Below are 24,574 nucleotides of genomic sequence, written 5' to 3' on the forward strand. Positions count from 1 at the left end.
TCTGCAGAAGATTATGATCCCAGTCCTGCTGTAACTAAGAAGATGACCTCTGTGATATGTTAATTTGAGGTTAATTGCTTTTGTGGTTCAAATCTCCTTGGGGTTCAAGGAAGAATCTTTTCTCCAAGACATGAAAAGTTGGGTTAAGCAAGAGAAGGAATCCTGCTGACTCGAGTCAATTTTTTATTCATACCCAAAAGGAGATAAAGGAAAGTTAGTTAGACACTATGGCAGTATGATTCACACACGCCCTCCAAACAGTGCATTAACTGGATTTTACACAGTATTGCAGCATTACATATAGAAACATATTCAGTTTGAAGCATCATCACTCTTACCCACCTGTACTGCTATCTGTGTACCATTAGCAGTTGCGACTAATGCAACTTGCTGATGGTGCTGTACCACTTCAGCTGCATGGAGAGCTGCTAATGCAGAGTCCCCAGTTACCATCCCGTCTGATGTCACTATAGCAACCTGGCAAAATAAGGTTCACAAATGAAGGTAAGTAAAGCCTGTCCAATTTATAAACTTTAACAATCCGTTTGTTTCATTCTATTTAAACGAAACAGTTTGCACAAGAATGTAGAATCGAAAAGGGTGTTATAAATATGCTGCTCACACATGCAAAAAGAACATATTCTTTTGGCTAATGACATTTGATTGTTTTCCAGGTTTTGAGCATCTCCATGAAGACTGTTATGTGCTACCCCAAAAGAAGATGTACTTGAGCAGTGCAGAAAAGGCACCACTTCAATTCAGCTTCCATTTCTCAATCTTTAGAGGTGGTCTTAAGACCCACCTGTTAAAGGCAAAATCAAGTGTGCACCATCAGAATGACCACAGCTGTTCTTTTTTAGATGCAAATAAAGCTCCTAATGCACTGTCAACATTGTGGCCCTTTCATTTGCTATTTGATTCCAGGCACCCTATAATCTCGGAGTAAATCTGCCAATTTGTCACTGAACCATAGATTTCCAACAGTGCAGAAGGTAAGTGAAGTAATTCGGCCCATCAGGTTTGCACCTACCTCTGAAAGAGCACCCTTCCTAGGCCCAAAACCCGCCGTATCCCCGTAACCCCACCTACCGGGCACATCTTTGTACACTAAGGGTAAACTTAGCATGGCCAATCCATCTACCCTGCACATCTTTGGACTGTGGGAGTAAACGGGAGCACTTGGAGGAAACCCTCGCAGACATGGGGAGAAGGTGCAAACGCCACACAGTCACCCAAGGCCGGGTCCCTGGCGCTGTGAGGCAGCAAGCTAACCACTGGGGTTACTTTTCTGCTGTGAACCAAAGACTGGGGCTGAGGTATCCCAGCCTGACAGGAAAGATCCTTGTAATTGACAAGAGTGTGGTCTTTCATCTCAACAGCTTGAGGTGGTTTCAAACCCTATTTACGAAGGTGAATGGGCAACCAACCCACCAATTCCTTAATTCTTTGGAAATGTTAGGCGCCATACAACATATTAAACGTCAAATAAGTCAATCATAATTTTTTGTAAATGTTCAGCATTTTGATACTGGAATATTAAACTCCTGCTAAGATTCATGTTCATGACATTCATTCTCTGCATACTGCTTTCCATAAAAACTTTTGTGTTCCTTTAGAGATAAAACTGATCAGCAGTTTGAACAGTTACTGCAATACATCTTTCAATATTTTTGATTATGTGCATTCTCAATTAATGACTGTGATGATGCAAGTCATGACATACCTGCTGTGCTTCTGTACCATCCGCTGTCACCATGGTAACTGTATGAGCACCTGGTGACCCTGTGAGGTCACCTTCATGTGTGGGTACAGCAATCGTAGTACCATCCTGAGTTACCATGGTAATAGCTGTTCCGAGGGCCTGCAAGTCTTCATGCGATAGACTAACCTGTGATTAATAAAATTATTCTTATAGGAAAATCTAGAAATGTCAAGTAATAATAAACGTTTCAAATTTACAAAATTATTCTTATAGGAAAATCTAGAAATGTCAAGTAATAATAAACGTTTCAAACTTACAAAATGTAACTTCAGTGGCACAATACAACAGCCTGTTTCTCACCTCACCAAAAAATGTTTTTAAAATCCATTCACCCAGCATTTCAATAATGATATTATAACCCTACTTCACTATGCATAGTTTTGCTATTAATAGTATTGAGCATCTTTTTTTTTGGGGGGGGGGGGGAAGAAAAGTTACTCAAAGACTTGCATTTATATATCACCTTTCACAAGCCTCAAATGTACTTTTGCAGTGTTGTAATGTAGAAAATGCGGCAGCCAATATGCACACAGCAAACTCCCACAACAGCAATGTGACACTGGCCAGAAAATCTATTTTTGTGATGTTGATAGAGGGTGAATATTGGCCAAGACACCAGGGAGAACTTTCCCTGCTCTTCTTCAAAGCAGTGCCAAAGGACCTTTGAGGTCATCGGAAATAGAAGGGGCCTCAGTTTAACATCTCACTCTTAGGATGGCACCTCTGACACTGCAACACTCCACGTGTAGTGCACTGGCATGTCAACTTGATTTTATGTTCTGTACATGTCGCGGAGTGGGACTTGAACCCACAACCTTCTCACTCAAGAGGGTAGAGCGCTGCCAACTGAGTCACAACTCCCAAATTTGTAAAAGAATGAACACCTTATTTTTCCTCCGTAGTGGGTTAAGTGTGTTACTGAGCTACACAGAGCAGGTCTCAGAGTCTCTGTTGAGTTGGTGCTATCAGTTGGAGGTGATGCTGGGGATGCAATTGGTCTCAGTCAGCTGGAATAAGGACTAATATGTTCACCAGATTTCTTGCTTTTGATTGCTATTACATGACACCTGCTGGAAAATGCAAGTATGATGGTGTCAAAGAGCACTCAGATTTGGCTGTCCTATGCTCTACGATCAAATAGCCTGTTAGTGCTAACCACTGGAGCTCACAGATGATGGATGGTTATTTGAGAAAGATACCAGAGGGCAGGTAGCAATACTGGAAACATGCCACCCCCTCCCCCGCATAAATGGGAAAACTTTAAGGAAAGGTGAGGAAGAAAAGTTTGTAAAAATATTTAAAAGATTGTTTGATTTCACACAGAATTTAATCACACTGAATTGATAAAGTGTAAGAGAATAAGTCACCTTATAGTTGAACCACTCAAGGTTCGTTCATACCTGCTGTGTACCATCTTGTGATATAAGGGCTACCTGAGAACCCAGCCCATCTTGGGTTACCATAGTAACCTGAGTTGGAATTCCACCATCACCGTCAACCCCAGAGAGGTACGTAATGCGCGGCCTCTTCAATGCAGGCTCAATAACTGTTGCGAAGAATGAATGAAATATATGGGATTAAAGACAATATCACATATATTCAGAAAATGTAAAGCTGCGGTTAAACTTGGTGACAAGAAGATGTCAATTTTGATTGTTTTCATAAGACTCCCAGTGTATTTTCCATTCACAACAATTAGATAGAGCTGAACCCAAGTGGGTGCACACGTCAACCTCCGTTTATAACACATCCATCGAGTGGGGTGATTGCATCGGGAGCCGAGACTGTGGCAGGCACAACTTGTGGGGCAGGAGGTGTGAAATGTACTATGCAGCAGCCTGAATACAGTTAAGGGTAGTTATTAAAATTTAAGGGTAATGGTTGAGATTCTTTAGTTAGCGGCTCTCAGTAGAGTTTAGGTTGGAAGTCATAGGTTATGTAACATTATCTTTACAGAGCCACTTACTGGTGCATTTCTTGCAGGACCTTGAGACCACTCACCATTTTAAGTGAACACCTGCATCCAATAAACATAATAAATACACATGCTGGTATTAATGTCATGTCAATTGTATTGCTACCGTTAAGGATAAACAGGTAAAGAGTAATGACCAATTAATCATCTTGGAACACATAGGATCCAGCGGCTGCATTCGCGGCCGGGGTAACCTTGGAGAGGGAGCACAGTGTCCAACGGCATGCTTCAGACCTTCCGCAGCCAATGGGTGCTGGGATGCTTCATCACTTCCTGGTAATGATATTTGGTTGAGTTAGTTATGTTTCCTTTGCCATTTTTGTTTCAGTTGCAGTGCCCCACTAGGGTCTATCACCCCTGCTTTAATTTACTGATTTTTGGTTTTATTCAAGGGACTGCCGGGATATTGGGTGATGCGGCAGGTAGGAGGTAGAATCCACAATGTTGCATTCTATGTATAAGCCGACTTTCTGTCTCTGGTTTCATGCTTCACCATCTAGCTTGGATCTATTTAACATCCTCTTGCATTGCTTTCAATGAAACCTCTCCTTGTCATAACTGTCTCTTTTTTTCCCTTCCATATATGCCCAATATATCTCATTCCCCCACAATCTCCCTGATGACCAGAACTCACTCACTCACTCTTCTGATCATGGCAACATGCATACAAACTGAATGTCGAACCTGCCCCAAACAGTGAATGTCGTGAAACACCAGGACCCTCAGAAATCCCTTCCACCAGCCGTCAAGAAATCTTTAGGAGTGGCAAAAAAAATTCAAAAACCCAAAGCCAATTTTTTAAAAAGCAAATCCGGGAAATTCCTCTAACACCAGAAGATGATCGGAGTGAGTTCAGGGGCCTCATTGACCATGAGGAGTATACCCAATAGGCCACCTTTCCATGATATTTAGTGATATCGGCCCCAGAAGGAAAATTGACCAGCTGCTTTTTGAAGCATTGCAGGAAATCCACCCTCAGCATACAAACCAGCAGTGTCAAAAAACTCTCTGCAAAGAAAAACCTACGAACATAGAATACCTACAGGGCAGAAGGGGGTCATTCAGCCCATCGAGTCTGCACCGACCCTCCGAAAGAACATTCTATCTACGCCCACTCCCTCGTAACCCACCTAACCTTTAGACCCTAAGGCGTAATTCATCATGGCCAATCCACCTAACCTGCACATCTTTGGACTGTGGAGGGAATCGGAGCACCTGGGGGAAACCCACGCAGACACAGGGAGAACGTGCAAACTCCACACAGTCACCCAAGGCCAGAATTGAGCCCGGATCCCTGGTACTATGAGGCAGCAGTGCTAACCACTGTGCCACCATGCCGCCTATATCGAACTGATTTATATGCTTGCATACATTTTGTGCCTGACCATTTGTTTTCCCTATCATGTCTGGTTCAAACAAACTGCCCAAACAGATATGCTCTAGTTCCATCAATATTTCAGAACAGTGGGTTTTATATGTCAGGTAAAGTGCAGCACTTATAACATTAAAATCCTTTCACAGAGCCAACTATAGGAGTCTCCAGAAACTACAAAAACCGTGGATACTTTTTTTATCTAGAAGAGCAAGGCTAAGGTCTAGTCAGTGATTTTCAAAGTGTTTAAGTGCTCCATTATTTGAGTTAGTGGATCACGTCAGTTGTAGTTATCGCTCTTCATGGGAAGGTTTCTTCAATCGCATAAGCACATTGACTATACTTAGTGTAATTACCTTGCTGGTGCTGTTGCTGCTCGAACAAAGCCTGTTCACTTTCCTCTGTTGCTTCCATGTCACCGTGCGCGGTGCGTTTATGTGTAGCTAATGTGGAAGTCTGTCGATATGTCTTTCCACAGTGGTTGCAGTTATATGGCTTGGAATGTGTATGGACCACATGGTGCTTATACAGGCTTGAGTATTCTGTGAAACGTTTCCCGCAGCCTGGTACTGTACAAACATAGGGCTTCTCTCCTGGGGGTAGTAAAATCAATCAGGCAAGATCTGACCTTTCCAACCAGAATCAAAACACAAGAACCCTTATTTCTTGCCTTTCTGCAATTAATATATCCTATTTGTTACAGATTGTACCGTGTCAAATTACTCATAAATCTGAAGTTGAAGAACAAAAGTTTTAAAATTTATTTATAAATTTAGAATACCCAATTATTTTTTTCCCATTTAAGGGGCAATTTAGTGTGGCCAATCCACCTAACCTACACACCTTTGGGTTGTGGGGGTGAAACCCACGCAGACGTGGGGCGAATGTGCAAACTCCACCTGGCAGTGACGCAGGGCCGGGATTCGAACCCGGGACCTCAGTGGCGTAGTTTCAGTGTTAACCATTGGGCCACATGCTGCCCTGAAGAACAAAAATAAACGGCAGAGCTCAGTCCTAATTTTGAAAAAGAAATGCGGCCATATTCAATTCTAGTCCCCTCTAACTAGACTCCCCTTTTTTTCACCCCAGTTATTTGTATTCCTCTCCTGGAGATCCAGACTGTGGCCAGGTTGAGCTTCCACAGGTGCTCAGGGGCTGAAACCCCTTCTAGTAGAAATTTCTGAACAGCAGCCAGGAGATGGAACAATGTCCGATTCTCCAAAACCGCCCTAGCCTCCCTCAAATTGCTGACCGAATTTGTGCCTCTGAGAGCAGTTAACTCAGCACATACTCAGCACTAAACTCTGGGATTTTCTGCGCTGTAAAACATTTTTTAAAAATTAAAAATTTAGGAGTACCCAATTCATTTATTCCAATTAAGGGGTAATTTAGCGTGGCCAATCCACCTAGCCTGCACATCTTTTGGGTTATGGGGGCAAAACCCATGCAAACACGGGGAGAATGCGCAAACTCCACACAGACAGTGACCCAGGACCGGGATCGTACCTGGGACCTCGGCGCCGTGAGGCAGTAGTGCTATTCACTGCGCCACCGTGCTGCCCCGCTGCGCTGTAAAACATGATGCTCCACCAAGTGGTGCCTTCGCTAAACTCAACTTCCAATGCTCTGTGCAATGAGTGCCTTTATCAGCTGAAAAATGCAAGTATTTTGAAGCAGAATCAGAATGGAGAGGTCAGACTAGTCTCAAATGGTAGAGTCCCAACAGTATAGTACTTATTCCAAATAGCTATTTGCATTTGCTCCAGCCTGGAATGGTGTGTTAAAGGAACTTCGGATGGTTCAAAGCCCTTCAACTGCATTGAAATGTAATACTTAAAAACAGCATTAACCATCAAATTGTATACCGTTTTACCATTTAAAAAAAAAAATCAAATCAACTGATATCCAAATCCCTAGATGGTAACCAACATTTTCCAGACATTGCACACTTAAGGTTAAATTACACAGCCAAAAAGCTGTTCACTAACGCTCCTTGAAATGAAATGAAAATGAAAATCGCTTATTGTCACAAGTAGGCTTCAATGAAGTTACTGTGAAAAGCCCCTAGTCGCCACATTCATCAACATAGCTGAGGGCAGTCATTAGAATGATAGGAAATACTATTAATGTGTAGATACTGCATTCCTTAAATTCTTTGTTAACCATCAGGTTTTCAAAGCTATGTAGAGTCTGAATCAAAATGTTCATCCTTTTCATTTTGAACAAGCATGGAGGCAAACATGCCACAAAAGCTTCCACATTGCAATGGAATTGTATTGTGCAGCATATGTTGGTATGGTAATGAAATTCCCCTGCGTCTTGTTTTAGTTAAGATGGTGATCCATTAAATAGCAAAGGAATTTCATATAAAAATCCATTAACACATCTGTGCCCTGTTGCACATTGCAATTACACTTCATATTGTACTAGTTTAATCATAAATACAATCCCATGGGGAACTATACGTCTATTCACTCAACCAGATTTGTTGTATGCCCCATTAGCATGGTTCTATAAATTACTTTAACTTCAGTGCTTTGTGTTCAATGATGAAATTTACCTGTGTGAATTCTCATGTGGTTCTTGTAGTTAGTAGCACTAGCAAACCCTCGGCCACATCCTGGTTCACAGCAGATATACGGTCTCTCTCCTGTATGCGTTCTGATGTGAACTTTACGGATATTGGAAGTGGTAAAAGATCGACCGCAGCCTTCAAACGGACACTTGAATGGTCTCTCACCTGTAGAAAAGCAGACACAATGTTACTTGAGAGAATAACTTAAACATAGGTTTTTTAAGTTACTGCCAAATTATGTTTGTGGAAACCCTTTCAGTGATTTACTCAGGATGTTCTAAGTCAATCCACCTAGCCTGCACATCTTTGGGTTGTGGGGGCGAAACCCACGCAAACACGGGGAGAATGTGCAAACTCCACACGGACAGTGACCCAGAGCCGGGATCGAACCTGGGACCTTGGCGCCGTGAGGCAACAATGCTAACCCACTGCGCCACCGTGCTGCCGTCCTTAATGCTCAATCCCAGTTTATGAACTAATAGGGACAACTCAACAAACGAACATCTGAATTTGGATCAGGAGGCCACTCGGCCCCTCAATCCTGTTCCGCCATTCAATAAAATCGTGGCTGAACTGATTGTAACCTCAGCCCGTCATTCCTGCCTACCGCTGATAACCTTTCACCCCTTGCTCATCAAGAATCTCCCTTAAAATATTCAAGACTCTGCTTCCCCTGCATTTTGAGGAAGAGAGTTCCAAAGACTCTCAACCCTCAGAGAAAAAAAATCTCCTCGCCTGTCTTAAAGGGGCAAACCCCTATTTTTAAAGAGGGACCTCTAGTTCTAGATTCTCTGTAGTTCTAGATTCTAGGGAGGAAACAACCTCTCTACATCCATCCTGTGATCCCTGAGGATCTTAAGTTTCAATCAAGTCACCTCTTACTCTTCTAAACTCTAATGGGTATAAGCTCAGTCTGTCCAATCTTTCCTCATAAGACAAGCCGCCCATTCCAGGTATTAGTCTGGTAACCCTTCTCTGAACTGCTCCCAACACATTTACATCCTTCCTTAAATAAGGAGATTAATACTGAACACAGTGCTCCAGATGTGGTCTCACCACTGACACATAACTTCTTCACTTTTGCATTCAATTACCCTTGCGATAAATGATAACATTTGATCAGCTTTCCTAATTACTTGCTGTAGCTGCATATCAAACCTTTGTGATTCATGCAGTAGGACACCCAGATTCCTCTGCACCTCAAGTGCTCTGCAATCTCTCATCATTTAGATAATAACCTTCTTTTCATTTTTCCTGCCAAAGTGGACAGTTTCACATTTTCCCATATTATCCTCATTTGGCTACATCTTTGCCCACTCATTTAACCTATCATTATCCCTTTGTAGCTGCCTGATGTCCTCTTCACAACTTGCTTTCCTGCCCATCTTTGTATCATCAGCAAATTTACAACCATACCTACGATGCTTTCATCCAAGTCATTTATATAAACTGTAAAAAGTTGAGTTCCCAGCACTGAACCCCACGGCACACCACTCATTATATCTTGCCAACCAGAAAATGAGCCACTTATGCCTACTCTCTGTTACCTGTTGGCTAGCCATTCTTCTATCTACGTCAATATATTACCCCCTATCCCTTGAGCTTTTATTTGCGGCAATAACCTTTGATGCAGCATCTTATCAAATACCTGCTGGAAATAGAAGTACAGTACACCCACTGGTTCCCCTTTATTCACAGCACCCCACTTCTTCAAAAAAAAACCAATACGACATGGCAGGGTTTCTCAGGCTGGAAAAGATTAAGTTGGCCTTGAGAGGGTCAATTCAGGGGTTCACCCAGAGGTGGCAGCCGTTCATCGACTTCTTCAAGGAAAATTGAACGTCAGCAGTAAGGGAGGGGGAGGGGGGGGGGGGGGGGGGGGAGAGGAAAATGGGAGACATGGTAGTATAAGACAAGGACAGGGAACTTAGTACATGGGTAATTAGGAAATAGGGCGGGGGTAGTAGGGGATGTCGTTTTTAGGTTTTTTTTCCCCGTGTGTCAGCCCGCGCGGTGGTTTAAGGAATGCTAAAGTGTTAAAATTACAAATGCTTCAATAAAATATTTTCTAAAAGAAAAACAACAAATCGGTTAAACACGATTTCCCTCTCACAACGCCATGTTGACTCTGCCTTGAATTTATCCAAGTGCCCTGCCATAAACGTCTTTAATAATAGCCTCTAACATTTTCCCTATGGCAGATGTTAATAACTGGCCGGAGGTTTCCTGCTTTCTGTCTGCCTCCCTTTTTAAGGACTATTGGACCGTTCCCTGAACCTGGGGAATTTTGGAAAATTAAAACCAATGTATGAACCATCAACCATCTCACTAGTCACTTATTTGAAGACCCTTGGATGAAGTCCATTAGGACATCGGGTCTCGTCAGGCTACAGCTCCAACAATTTGCTCAGCATCACTTCCCTGGTTATTGTAATTTTCTTGAGTTCCTCCCTCTCTTCCATATCCTGATTTACAGCGGTTTCTGGGACGTTACTCGCATCCCCTATAGTGAGGACCTCCTATTTATAGAACAACTTTCAGTGCAAGTTGTTCCAAGTGATTTGCAACCATGAATGTACTTTTGAAGTGCAGCCACTGTCGTAATGCCTGCAGAATGAAAAAAGTGGGCAAATGTATCTGTAGAATTCCTAATTTAAGATGAATCCCTATCCAGGTAAATAACACTCCTCAAGTATTTATATTTTCAATGGTCAGCACGAAGTATTAATTTATTTCAATAAATTTACAGCACATTTTAGGAGTGTAATTGCTTTTGAGTAGAGTGTTGCTTTTGTTAGTTGTGTGTGTTATTCTGGTTTATATGGAATTATCAGGATCCAAATCCAAATAATGGCAAACAAATAATTTGCCCCATCTTTCAGCGCCGTATCTTAATTGATACCAGTAAGAAATGTGGACATTATTGACTTTGGGCACTTGGCCAACATTTTGATACCGTTTGCTAGAGCAAGTTGTGTGCAGATCTGTGCTTAAACAAACAACAAAAACTCCGGTGTAGCATCAAAATCATAATTTCTTTCTTACCAAAAGTGAATTCATTTCCCACAAAAAATCATCTCCCATTTTCCCTCACCAGAAGGTGATTCTTGACAGGGCGGTATAATTAACTACATTAGTTATTTTTTTTATATAATGAGTGTTGTCAGATATTTAGTTGTAGGGGCCTTGCATCAAACCAGAGCCTGATCTCACCTGGTATCCACACTTAAAGGCCTTTCATCATAAAAATCACTGAAGGAAATAATTAGGCGTGAGCCACACCCAGCCTAGGCACAGTAAGGCAAATTGTGACAAATAATTGATTCTAAATCACGACCAAACTACAAATACAAGTGGTTAACTTTATAATTACATGAAGGTGTAATAATCCATTGGGTGCTATAGAGCTAATATCTGACCTGTGTGTGTTCTGATATGTTTTTGTAAATCTCCTGATGTTTTGAATGCTTTGTTACACGTGTCTTCAGGGCATTTGTATGGTTTTTCTCCCGTGTGCGTTCTGGTGTGGCTTTTCAATCCATAACCTGGAATTGAACGAACAAAATAAAACACAAGGAACTTAAATTTCATTGAAATACTTCTCTCATCTAAAGTAAATTTAAATATCAGCAGAAGATGTAGAAGGTCTCACACAAAGTCATCAATTGAGTGGCACTGCAGGTGGATTCATGGAGGTAAGACAGAGGAAAGAAGAGGAGAAAGGAACACAAATGTGAGAATTTGCCTGAAAGAAATGCGGCAATATGGAATACAAAGGAAAGCAAGATTGTTTTAGTCTTCTATGGCTCTAGGAAGTTCAGGGTCAAATGTTCATGCAAAGCAATAATTAATTTTCAAAAATCGCCTTTCAGGTGGTACACGCTTACACTTCTGTCCAAAAATTCAATACAACTGATCTGTTTAGGTCAAGGTGTTAGATGTCAAAGGGAGACAAGGTACTTACTGATCAGGAAGAGAGACAAAAGGACAAGTAAATGCTTTTCTTGAGCATTCTTGGTCACAGGTGAAGGAGACCTTTAAATAATTCTTGGAACGTTAAATAACTTACGCTATGGATGGGGAAGAATCTGGACAGCTTAAAGGCACTTTGACCACTTGTAGTGCATAGGCCACTATCCTGCTGAGATTAGGTAACTAAACACAATCCAGTGATCAAACCTGCGATCCTCTTCATCTGATGACTTAGCTGCGCGCTGGGTAAATCCACTGCAGCACAAGGGCAGTCAAAACTATTATAACTGGAGATTAAGATTCACAGCATGTAATGTCACATCATGTCTCTATCAACATCCTGGGGGCTTGTCACTAACCAAAAACTGACCATAGAGAACATTGAACATACAGTGCAGGAGGAGGCCATTCGGCCCATCGAGTCTGCACCGCTCTACTTAAGCCCTCACTTTAAGGTAACCCAATAACCCCTCCTAACCTTTCTTGGTCACTAAGGGCAATTTATCATGGCCAATCCACCTAACCTGAACATCTTTGGACTGTGGGAGGAAACCGGAGCACCCGGAGGAAACCCACACAGACACGGGGAGAACGTGCAGATTCCGCACAGACAGTGACCCAGCGGGGGATCGATCCTGGGACCCTGGCGCTGTGAAGCCACAGTGCTAATCACTTGTGCTACCGTGCTGCCCAGACATATAAATACTATGGCTACAAGGGCAGGTCAGAGGCTGGGAATTCTGCAGTGAGTAATTTACCTCCTGGCTCACCAAAGCCATCTAACAAGGCACAAGTCAGGAGTGTGATGGAATACTCTCACTTGCCTGACGAGTGCAGCTCAAATCACACTCAAGAAGTTCAACACTATCAAGGACAAAGCAGCTTGGTTGATTTGCATCTCATCTACCACCTTCAACGTTTATTCCCTCCACTACCGATGCACAGAGGCAACTGGACGTACTATCTACAAGATGCACAGCAGCAACTCACCAAGACACCTTCGACAGCACCTTTCAAACGCTCAACCATTACCATCTAGATATACAAGGGCAGTAAATACATGCAAACGCCACCATCTGCAAATTCCCCGCCAAGCCACCCATCAACCTGGCTTGAAACTATATTGTCATTCCTTCACTATCACTGGGTCAGGATCCTGCAAATCCCTTCCTAACAGCGCTATGGATGTACCTACACCACATAGGCTGCAGCGGCTCAAGGAGGCAGCTCACCACCCACCACCTTCTCAAGAGCATTTGGGAATGGGAAAACAATGCTGGTCTAGCCAGTGGTGCCCACATCCCATGAACACATTAAAAAAAATTCATTATTCTAAAATACAATTTACAACTCAGCTAACCCGACACAATTTCCCCAGTGTATCTGTCCTACATGTTCTGGAATATGAACCCAACTTTCTGTGTAGTAAATGTTTATGTAATCACCTGTGGCAAATGCCTTTCCACAACCTGGTTGTTCACATCGGTATGGCCGATCCCCTGTATGAGCCCGTTCATGAACCTGCAATGTGGCACAAGAAACAGTAATTAAAACTTCGGACATATTTGTCAATATGCCAAAGAAAGACCAATGGTTAGTTTTACAGACTAGCAGTGCTGCTCCAAACCAATATCAAGAGCTTTTTTTATCCAACTGTATTTTTGTTACGAACCCGTTCTCTACGATACAGGATTCAATCAGGTTACAGCATACCAGTCACCATTTATGGTCATTCTCTGAACCCCCAATTTACATCAAAGTCCAAAAAGATGTGCAGGTTAGATGGACTTACCCTTTAATGTTCAAAGATGTGTAGATTAGGTGGATTGGCCATGTTAAATTGCCCCTTAATGTCCAAAGATTAGGTGGGGTTCCGGAGATAGGGTGAGGGTGGGGGAGTGTGCCTAGGTAGGGTGCTCCTTCGGATGTCGGTGCAGAATCGATGGGCTAAATGGCTTCCTTCTGCACTGTAGGGACACCATGATCTCTGCGGTAAACTAAAAGTAAGTGACTGTATTTTGACAGCTCATTTTCTTGTCTCTTCTTGCAGAGAGGTTTTCTCTTTCTACGGCTATAGCTGAAAAGATGCTGGTCACTCTCCCATGCTCATCGCTCTCCCGTATCTGGCTGGAGTGACCAATGCTCGTGTGTAGAGCTTCACAGTAGATGTCGGTTGGTTGAAAAATAGCAGAGGGCAGTCTCAGCAGATCCCAATTATATTCTCTCCCAACATTCACATGTACAAATTCCTATTGCAGCTGATGTTTTCTCTCTCCCCTACTCAGAGACAGACTGTGGCGCCCTACTTGTCCCATTTGCCGAGAACAGAGAAACAACAAGATGGAGCAAGATTTACTCACTTAAACCAATGGAGATATTGGATTGAGTCATTGTGCATTAGGTATAAATTATTACAGTACAATCCCTTCCTCGGGTGTTTCAGTACTTCATTTGAAAGATTTGCGCAATATTAATCATAGAATTTACAGTGCAGAAGGGAGGCCATATGGCCCATTAAGTCTGCATCGGCCCTTGGAAAGAGCACCCTATACAAATCCACACCTCCACCCTATCCCCATCCAACCCAACCCAACCTTTTGGACACTAAGGGCAATTTAGCATGGCCAATCCACCTAACCTGCACATCTTTGGACTGTGGGAGGAAACCGGAGCACCCGGAGGAAACCCACGCAGACACAGGGGGAACGTGCAGACTCCGCACAGACAGTGACCCAAGCCGGGAATCGAACCTGGGATCCTGGAGCTGTGAAGCAATTGTGATAGCCACTGTGCTACCATGCTGCCCTGACATGCTACTGCTCCTCACATTCCAATCTAAACATCAAGTTAAGCAGAGTTCAAAGCAGAAAATGGAGGATGTACTTATAAGAAATCCCCATTAAGGGTATGATAAAAATATTTTGTCCATCGATCTTTCTCTGCCAGTTTTCTGAATATGAAATAGCCAAGCCACATTCAGGACGGTTATCGCTATCATTTAAAAGCCATCGGATTGATCACAGAGAAAAGGTGGCTCCAGAAACACTCGTGGGAACAAAGTATTCTTAATATGCCAAGATTTGGTTTGAAACAATCGTTATGAGTACCACCAAAAACAGCCACGAATCCATTTGCTTTGAACCAGATGTCATCTGAACACATCACCAGCCCGAATGCGGATGGCCTTTAATAAAATTCTGATCAAACTGCTCAGGCTAGCACCCTGGAGCCGGTTTCACCTTTTGGCGATGACGATGGTGGGCATTTTAAGGGTATTATCACCGACAATGGGCGAAATCTTACCAAGACTTGAGTGGGTGTGGTTTGCACGGTCACTCTGGTCAAGTCTGCTTTTCAGCCGCGACACACTGCATTAGTCGATAGCCTCAATTCTTCACCCCACAAATGCATGACTTACTTACCAGCACTGTATCACTGCCCACTAGAGATCAAGCAGGCAACCCACAGGAGTTTAAACACGGTCAGTGGTTCACATTCATACTCATACTCAGCATAAGGGCGGCACGGTAGCACAGTGGAGCGCTGTTGCTTCACAGCATCAGGGACCCAGTTTCGATTCCCGGCTTGGGTCACAGTCTGTGCGGAGTCTGCACGTTCTTGCTGTGTCTGCGTGGGTTTCCGCCGGATGCTCCGTTTTCCTCCCACAGGTCCCGAAAGACATGCTTGTTAGGTGAATTGGACATTCTGAATTCTCCCTCTGTGTACCCGAACAGGCGCCGGAGTGTGGTGACTAGGGGATTTTCACAGTAACTTTATTGCAGTGTTAATGTAAGCCTACTTGTGACACTAATAAAGATTATTATTAAGTTGACCCCCATTTTATGGAGGGATTTTGAGGCTTCAAAGGTCAATTTCTAGGCTGACGTCTGCGGTACATAAAGAAACACTAAAGCTTTTCCCGCTCCAAAGAAAAATGTTAATAAGAGGGAGGAGGGAGAAGTGTATATAACAGAAATGTAGGAACGTGAATAGGCCATTCAGCCCGTTGAACTGGTTCCACCATTCCAAGAGATCATGGCTGATTAACTCCAACTAACTGTCTTCGTTCCATATCACTTGATACTTTGACCGATACAAAAATATATCAATCTCAGTTTTGACATTTTCAATTGACCCCTGTCTCAACAGCTTTTCGGGAGGGGACAGGGGAGGAGAGGAAAGAAGAGTTGCAGATTTTCATCACCCTTTGTGAGAAGAAGTCAGGTAAAACCGTCCCACATTAAATGCTATCTTTATATTGTTTCTGCAGCGGTATAAATCTTTAAAGAAAACTGGTCAATCCGTAATAATTTTAGGCAACAAAGGAACGACATTTGTATGTGTGTACACATTGCAGTACTTACTACTTCCACTGGATGGTGACAATTACCTATTATATGCTTCAATTAACTCATGGCAGAATTCAAGCAGGTTTATGGATATTTGATAGATACATACAGTTATTCAAGCCTATTTGCGCTTATTTTCATATTCCTGCCATTCTGCTTACATTGGGGAATAGAGCAATGGCAAAATTAAAATTTGACAAAGTCCAAGCCATTGGCTTCCTAAGGTCTACCTGAACTGAAATAAGCAGGAATTTTATTTAAATGCTTAAATTGGGGTCTTGCACCTTGTTAACTCAGCTTGCCTGGACCAGTGAGCAAGGGATTTTCCACGAACACTTTGAGTTGCTGAACCAGCTCTTCTTTAAAGGTTCTCTTATAGAACGTGATAGCACGTTGGAATAGTGGTTAGCACTGCTGCCTCACAGCGCCAGGGACCCGGATTCAATTCCAGCCTTGGGCGACTGTCTGTGTGGAGTTTGCAGGTTCACTCCGTGACTGCGTGGGTTTCCTTTGGGTGCTCCGGTTTCCTCCCACAATCCAAATATGTGCAGGTTAGGTGGATTGGTCATGTTAATTTGTCCCTTAGGTGTCCAAAGAAAATGTGTAGGATAGTGGGCGGCATGTGGTACAATGGTCAGCATTGCTGCCTACGGCGCTGAGGACCCTGGTTCGAATCCAGGCCCTGGGTCACTGTCCGTGTGGAGTTTGCACATTCTCCCCGTGTCTGCGTGGGTTTCACCCCCTCAACCAAAAATATGCAGGTAAGGTGGATTGGCCACAGTAAATTGCCCCTCAATTGGAAGAAAAAAATAATTGGGTACTCTAAATTATAAAAAAAAAGAAAATGTGTAGGTTAGGTTAAGGGGTTATTGGGATAGGGCGGAGGTCTCTTTTAGAGGGTCAGTGCAGACTCGATAGGCCGAATGGCCTCCTGATGCACTGTAGGTATTCTATGATTCTATAAAAGAACCCAAAGTTTTTATTTGGATTGGATTTGTTTATTGTCACGTGTACCGAGGTACAGTGAAACATATTTTTCTGCGAGCAGCTCAACAGATCATTAAGTACATGGGAAGAAAAGGGAATAAAAGAAAATATATAATAGGGCAACAGAACATATACAATGTAACTACATAAGCACCGGCATCGGGTGAAGCATACAGGGTGCAGTGTTAATGAGGTCAGTCCATAAGAGGGTCATTTAGGAGTCTGGTGACAGTGGGGAAGAAGCTGTTTTTGAGTCTGTTTGTGCGTGTTCTCAGACTTCTGTATCTCCTGCCCGATGGAAGAAGTTGGAAGAGTGAGTAAGCCGGGTGGGAGGGATCTTTGATTATGCTGCCCGATTTCCCCAGGCAGCGGGAGGTGTAGATGGAGTCAATGGATGGGAGGCAGGTTTGTGTGATGGACTGGGCGGTGTTCACGACTCTCTGAAGTTTCTTGCGGTCCTGGGCCGAGCAGTTGCCATACCAGGCTGTGATGCAGCCCGATAGGATGCTTTCTATGGTGCATCTGTAAAAGTTGGTAAGGGTTAATGTGGACATGCCAGATTTCCTTAGTTTCCTGAGGAAGTATAGGCGCTGTTGTGCTTTCTTGGTGGTAGCGTCGACGTGGGTGGACCAGGGCAGATTTTTGGAGATGTGCACCCCTAGGAATTTGAAACTGCTAACCATCTCCACCTCGGCCCCGTTGATGCTGACAGGGGTGTGTACAGTACTTTGCTTCCTGAAGTCAATGACCAGCCCTTTAGTTTTGCTGGCGTTGAGGGAGAGATTGTTGTCGCGATACCACTCCACTAGGTTCTCAATCTCCCTCCTGTATTCGGACTCATCGTTGTTCGAGATCCGGCCCACTATGGTCGTATCGTCAGCAAACTTGTAGATGGAGTTGGAACCAAGTTGGAACCCTTTCAAGGTTACAACTGGTCCATTACTGTCTCTTCTTGGCCCTTTCCCCAGGATTCCCTGCCTCTCCACCACTCCTATTCCATCAACCCATTTAATCACTCCTTTCCAACACCCTGTCAATGACCTGCCCTTTTGTTCTCACCCTCATCCAGGTTGCCAGGTTGTTACTTCTGACAACTGGCAAACTGTCAACAGCATTGTATAGGTGGAAAAGTTGTCAGATCCATTAGAATAGATTAACTATTGGAAAAAGTGATATTCTGCATTGCACAGTGTTGAAAGGCTTGCCGGATGAGTTATCCAGAGCTAACTGTTTAAACTCTCCCACTGATTTCATTCATTCTTTGCAAAATAGCTCAGCCATCCATTTGGCAGCTTTGTCATATGTATGGCTGCCTGAAAGGCTCCAATGGATTCTGTACCAAAGATCTTATTCATAGGGCTGTCAGAGCCGGGATATGGAGGGGTGGGGGTGGGATCGATTTGACAGATTTGAGCACCTGAGGAGGATTTTTTTAAAAATGCTTTTCAAGCGATGCTTGTTTATTTTGACAGGTTGAGCTTTTCGACGAATTCCAAATGTTATTGTGTTGAGTTGTTTATAAAATGGAGACTGGGTGTGTGAGTTGAGGAGTTGGGGGTTGAAGGAGGTAAAGAAGGTGTGACGTGGGTGAAAATGCATGAGGGGGTGAAAGGGTGGGGTGTGTAAGGGGGCCTTTCTACTCATCTGATGTTTCTGTGAGCGGAGGCGATCCTTTTAACTTGGCAGCAGGCCCGACTCAAGGCCATCCCTCCTCCCGGAGATAAAAGTCCCAGCCTCCGACGTTGCTGGGATGGAGGCAGGATCGTGACATTGGGAAAATTCCCAACTCCATGATGAAACCTTGTTTCTCTCTCCACAGGTACAGCCTCCCCCATTGAGTATTCCCAGCATTTTCTGCTCTTGTCTCGTCATCAGAGTTCCACGTAGCAGGGCAGGTTACGAGAGCATTGCCAAAATCAGGAATATGAGGGAAGAAAAGGAAAGGAAAATGGGAAAAAGCTGAAGAGCTCAATGACAACAGGGGAAAGAACATGTGAGGTTGAAGGGCGATTGTAAGAATGGAACAGGGGAGAGGTGGTGAAGAAAGGTAGACACTGGAACATCCTTTAGGTCTCATGAATCTGTATGAGAGGTTGTCCTATTAAGAGGACTTGAACAAAATTACACATACCAAACGTTTTTAGAATTCCTTTCACATTTGTTTGTAAAATATGTGAATTGAATACTAGATTTGAAGGTATATAACTTCAAAACAGAGTTTATGCTATTTTTAGCCGTTGCTATTTTATTGCTTTTCATTTAACTGAAATGCAAAGAGAAGATGGGATGGTATAAAAACCAACAATTATTGATGATGTATCGGCTGCTAAAACCCTCATCCATGCATTTGTTGTCTATAAATTTGATTAGTGTAGTGTACTGTTGGCAGGTCTCCAACATTCTACCCTCCATAAACCTGAGGTTAGCCAAAACTCTATTGCTTGTGCCCCAACTCTTTTTACCTGTCATCCTGCCAGAGGCGGACTTACACTTTTGGGGGCCTCGCGTTCTCCCTCTTTGTACGACCCCCATGTCATCCCCCCACTCTCTGGTGATATGGCAGCCCGACCCCAATGGCGCCCAATCGATTGTCATAACCGCCCACCGGGTTCATTCATATCGTTTCGGGAAAGAAATTTGTCGTCCTTACCTGGTCTGGCCTAAACGCGATGCCAGACCCACAACAATGTGGCTGGTGCTCAACGACCCTCTGAAATACATCACTCAGTTCAGGGGCATTGGGAATGTGCAATAAATGGTGGCTTTGCCAGTGACACCCACATCCCATGAAATAATTTTTTTTTTTAATTCCTACGCGGCTTGGTGAAAAGCTTTGGGGCATTTTATTATATTAAAGGTGCTACATAAATACAAGTTAGTTGTTGAATTGTTGAGCAAACTAGTGAATCACAGAACAAGCTAGGTCAGACCACAGTATCGGAAAAGGGAGAGAGGAACAAGACAACAGATGATTTTGCAATCAGACTTTCATATAGCTGCATAGTTAGACCAAGCAACATTTGAAGAGGTTAAGTCCTACACAAGGGCACTTTTGTACAAACTACTTCAAATTGCAGAAAGGCAGCAGGGTGTGCTAGGTGACTACAGTGATGTTTCATTGCATGAACATGTGGCCGGGTTTCTCAATTCCGCCACGCCAGATTTCTGGTTCAGCACGCCGTTGGGATTCTCCGTTTCACCAACTGGTCAATGGAGTTTCCCATTGTGGGGCAGCCCAACGCCGTCGGGAAACCCCTGGGCTGCCGGCAAAACTGAGCATCCCGAATTCAGCCCGTATTATTTTGCAGATTTAATGAGAAGCATTGGCGGATAGGTTTTATTTTAAACAGTTTTTTTATGCTCACTGAAGTGTGCACCTTCTTTGGGGAATGGGATGCCTAGTGCACATGGCAGAAATAACAATGTTCCCTTCACTTTGCTCGAAATTAAGCCTGAACAACAAACGCAGAATATCGCTCTCCATTGCAGAAGTGTGATACTTCTAATTCTCACATCAGCCACTGTTCGGCGAATTAGTGTCAAGTTACGGACAGTTCCATGGACAAGTGTCCAGCAGGACTGAGTCATTTCATGTTGGGTTGCATCAGTCTCTGCTGGAATCATTCTGGTCCCAGAGGTCAAAGGACAATGTACGGGGCCTTTACACTTTAGTTTTCAAATGGAAACAACATGCATGCAAATTAATTAGCTGAAGGCTCAAGTGCCCAAAGCACCAAACGAAACACAAACGATGTAAACGCAGTTATTTACCTTTAAATGATGTGCAGTTGTATACAGTCGGCCACAGCCCTCAAAACCACAGCGGAATGCTTTTTCCCCTATCTGCTGTCCTTTAGTACTTACTCGCACTTCACCGTCAATCACCAGCTGTATAAAAACAAGAGGGGATAAAAATCTTTTACTGTTAATTAAAGCGAATTGGGTAGCATGGCACGTCAGTGCACATCAGGTTTTTGTCAGATAACATTCCTGCCTCAGATAGCATTACTCATCAGCTTCAGCCAGACGGTAAACGATGGCACTCAGATCAGATAACTCACCAGTGGAAAGCAATGTGAAATGGCAATCTGCCACCTATATTGAAGCATTCAGCCTGACAGCTAAGCAAAGGTAGTTCAGGTAAAACTAGAAAATTTGAGATGAAATCGTTAATTTCTACATGACCAAAAAGCAAACTGACCGTTGATCTGCACAATTAAAAGGTAAATCAAAATTTTCGGAGATGGGAGGAGAAAGGAATTAGGACACTAAAAGATTTGTTTCTTGGGGGTCGGTTTGCAGGATTGAAGGAGCTGGAAACGAATTATAGGCTGGAGCAGGGGGAAATATTTAGAAACTTGCAGGTTCGAGACTCTGCCAGGAAGGAGATACAGAGCTTCCCGGTGGAGCCGGCCTCCACATTGCTGGAGGAGGTGCTGACGACAGGGGGACTGGAGAAGAGGGTAGTATCGGCGGTTTATGGGGCTATTTTGGAGGAGGAAATGGCACCGCTGGAGGGATCAAGGCAAAGTGGGAGGAAGAGTTGGGAGAGGGTATGGAAGAGGGGTTCTGGTGTGAGGTGTTCAGGAGGGTGAACACCTCCACCTCTTGTGCGAGGTTGGGGCTGATACAGCGGAAGGTGGTGTATAGAGCACACCTTACAAAGGCGAGGATGAGCTGGCTCTTTGAGGGGGTAGAAGATGTGTGTGAACGTTGCTGGGGGGGGGGCGCAAACCACGTTCATATGTTTTGGTCCTGTCCACAGCTGGAGGATTACTGGAAAGAGGGTTTTAGGGTAATCTCTAAAGTGGTACACGTCAAACTGGACCTGGGCCCTCGGGAGGCCATATTCGGGGTGTCGGACCAGCTGGGGTTGGAAACAGGTGCGGAGGCAGATGTTATAGCTTTCACCTCGTTGATCGCCCGGAGGCGGATCCTGTTAGGGTGGAGATCAACATCTCTACCCTTGGGGGGACCTCTTGGAATTTTTGACTCTTGAGTAGGTCAAATTTGAACTGAGGGGAAGGATGGGGGGTTTCTACAATTCATGGGCGTTATTCATTATGCACTTTTGATGAAGTGAATGGGAGCACCCAAGTCTTTAAATATTTCAACCAGGACAATTTGCAAATGCATTCCTGTAAGGTTTCAATGAAATTCTAATTTTTAATGAAGATGATTAATGGATCAAAAGAACGGAAATGACACTTTAATCTTGATAAATTAATGCTTTTAGATAGGACACTTTAGTTCCAGTTTTTAGAATACTGAGAGAGATGTGCAATAGAGTATAGTACAGTTAATTCAGTTGAATAAGTTGGTAGAAGTATAAGAAATATAAAGCAACACACACATAAGCACAGTGTCTTAGCTGATAGTTAAGAAAAGCAAGGTGACCCACAGGGGAAACTAATAGCCTCAGAGGAAGGCTGAACTTGTTTCAAAATAGCAGTTAAGTTGCTCCCAGTCAAAACCAGGCACCGACATCTTCCAACTTGTGAGTTAAAGCAGGAATCGTTCGACTGATGCAAATTCAGTTATAACATGAATGCCAAAATGCTACCTTTGTTATAAATGAATCAGGAAAGATGTGGTACATCCATCGCTTTGCAGAGATTTATTTGTGTATGCTGATGTGTCTCACACTGATCCTTGTTGGTATAAAGTTAACAGAATAAAGTGATACCTGCACAGGCTTGTCCTTGTTCATATCGGAAGGCAGTCCAGTAGTACTGCTGACCCCTTCATCTTCCTCAGACGCCTGAAAAAACAAAACGCACATAACGACTACCATTTCACCCAGACATTTCCCGATTAAAGTAAAAGGTTCAAATACTACAAATATAATTTTTATCTAAAACTTCACATGTTTGAAAAATACTTTGTTGCTCTCCTCAGGCTTTGTTCAATGGTAGGTTGTTTTATGCCGTCCAGGCGATAACATCACCACCACTGTGCATTAGACAGATTATATTTTTATTAAATCATATTCTGGGATTTTTACTGATGCTTTGGATTGAATTGCACAACTCTGTTCGTTGTTCTGTGGAGACCATAAGTAGTCTATTTAGTCACATCCTTAGTTATGTACTTAACTTTCATCATACACTACTTTGAAGGTTGAGAATAAGCTGTATCTTGTGGAAATGAACATTCGATACACAGCAGCACAGGGTAGGGATGGTGTCTAACTGAGCTTTAGTTAACTGGATTCAATCATGGGCTTTGGTGGTCTGGCGGGTAGTCATGGGCCTGGAGATGAGGGGAAATCCAAGACCTTGTGGACGCCAGTGGGGGGTCACAGGTGTGATATGGTCAGAGAGGTGGCTTTGGAGGTGGTGCAGGAGGCAGTGGTGGTTTCGGAGGCTGGGTGGGGAAAAAAAGAGGGGGGGGAAGAAGGTGGTGAGGGAAGTGGAGTGCCTGTTTGCACTGGCTCCTCAGGCAGGTATGCTGGATCCAGTAGGTGGGTGTCAAGGCACTCACCTCCTGGATACACACCTGATTGTAGCTGCCAGGTTCCCCATGGAGTGGAAAACTCAGGTGACCAGAGGTTAAAGTTAGAAAGTTGAAAGACCGTGTGAATTGTAGTTGTATTATTAGAAAATGCCAACTTCTTCCCTGGAGCAGGTTGGCTACCTGGGCACCTGTCAGTCAGTTAAAGCTGGAGGTGAACAGGTTGAAGGTTGGTTTCAGTTGGAAATCTGGGGCGAAATTCTCCGTTATCGGCGGAAACTCCACCGATCGGCGCAAAACCCACTTGCGTCACGTCATAAAAATGGGCCGATAGTCTGCGGCCCGAAATGGGCTAGCAGCGACGTAACGCAGGATGCCCCTCGGAGACCACAGGAGACGGAGAGACCCGCACCCTCCAGCATGCGACGCCCGCAGGATGCCCCTCGGAGACCACGGGAGACGGAGAGACCCGCACCCTCCAGCATGCGACGCCCGCAGGATGCCCCTCGGAGACCACAGGAGACGGAGAGACCCGCAGCCTCCAGCATGCGACGCCCGCAGGATGCCCCTCGGAGACCACGGGAGACGGAGAGACCCGCACCCTCCAGCATGCGACGCCCGCAGGATGCCCCTCGCACACCACGGGAGACGGAGAGACCTGGAGCAACAGGGAGACGACACCCCCGTCACGTGCGGGAGCGACCACCCAGCGATGAGGGGGGCAGCCACAGGCCCCCGTCACTTCCGAGCCGGGACACCCCTACCCGGGACACCCCTACCCGGGACACCCCTACCCGGGACACCCCTACCCGGGACACCCCTACCCGGGACACCCCTACCCGGGACACCCCTACCCGGGACAGCACTACCCGGGACAGCACTACCCGGGACAGCACTACCCGGGACAGCACTACCCGGGACAGCACTACCCGGGACAGCACTACCCGGGACAGCACTACCCGGGACAGCACTACCCGGGACAGCACTACCCGGGACAGCACTACCCGGGACAGCACTACCCGGGACAGCACTACCCGGGACAGCACTACCCGGGACAGCACTACCCGGGACAGCACTACCCGGGACAGCACTACCCGGGACAGCACTACCCGGGACAGCACTACCCGGG

At 44.4% G+C, this 24,574-nt stretch overlaps 1 protein-coding gene across 1 annotated transcript in view; it reads right to left on the reverse strand.

Moving 5' to 3' along the window:
* Positions 1 to 24,574, reverse strand: part of LOC140393893 (zinc finger protein 76-like) — a 126,665-nt gene that overhangs the window by 8,746 nt on the left and 93,345 nt on the right. Inside the window, exons 6-14 of the mRNA XM_072480489.1 lie at positions 22,679 to 22,753; positions 20,764 to 20,880; positions 13,102 to 13,177; positions 11,104 to 11,229; positions 7,670 to 7,849; positions 5,466 to 5,702; positions 3,163 to 3,308; positions 1,724 to 1,888; positions 343 to 477 (exon numbers count right to left, since the gene is read on the reverse strand). Of these exons, the coding sequence (XP_072336590.1) occupies positions 343 to 477; positions 1,724 to 1,888; positions 3,163 to 3,308; positions 5,466 to 5,702; positions 7,670 to 7,849; positions 11,104 to 11,229; positions 13,102 to 13,177; positions 20,764 to 20,880; positions 22,679 to 22,753 (1,257 nt within the window). The remainder of the gene's footprint in view (positions 1 to 342; positions 478 to 1,723; positions 1,889 to 3,162; positions 3,309 to 5,465; positions 5,703 to 7,669; positions 7,850 to 11,103; positions 11,230 to 13,101; positions 13,178 to 20,763; positions 20,881 to 22,678; positions 22,754 to 24,574) is intronic.

This window comes from Scyliorhinus torazame, chromosome 17 (assembly GCF_047496885.1).
Source record: "Scyliorhinus torazame isolate Kashiwa2021f chromosome 17, sScyTor2.1, whole genome shotgun sequence".
Taxonomy (NCBI): Eukaryota; Metazoa; Chordata; class Chondrichthyes; order Carcharhiniformes; family Scyliorhinidae; genus Scyliorhinus; species Scyliorhinus torazame.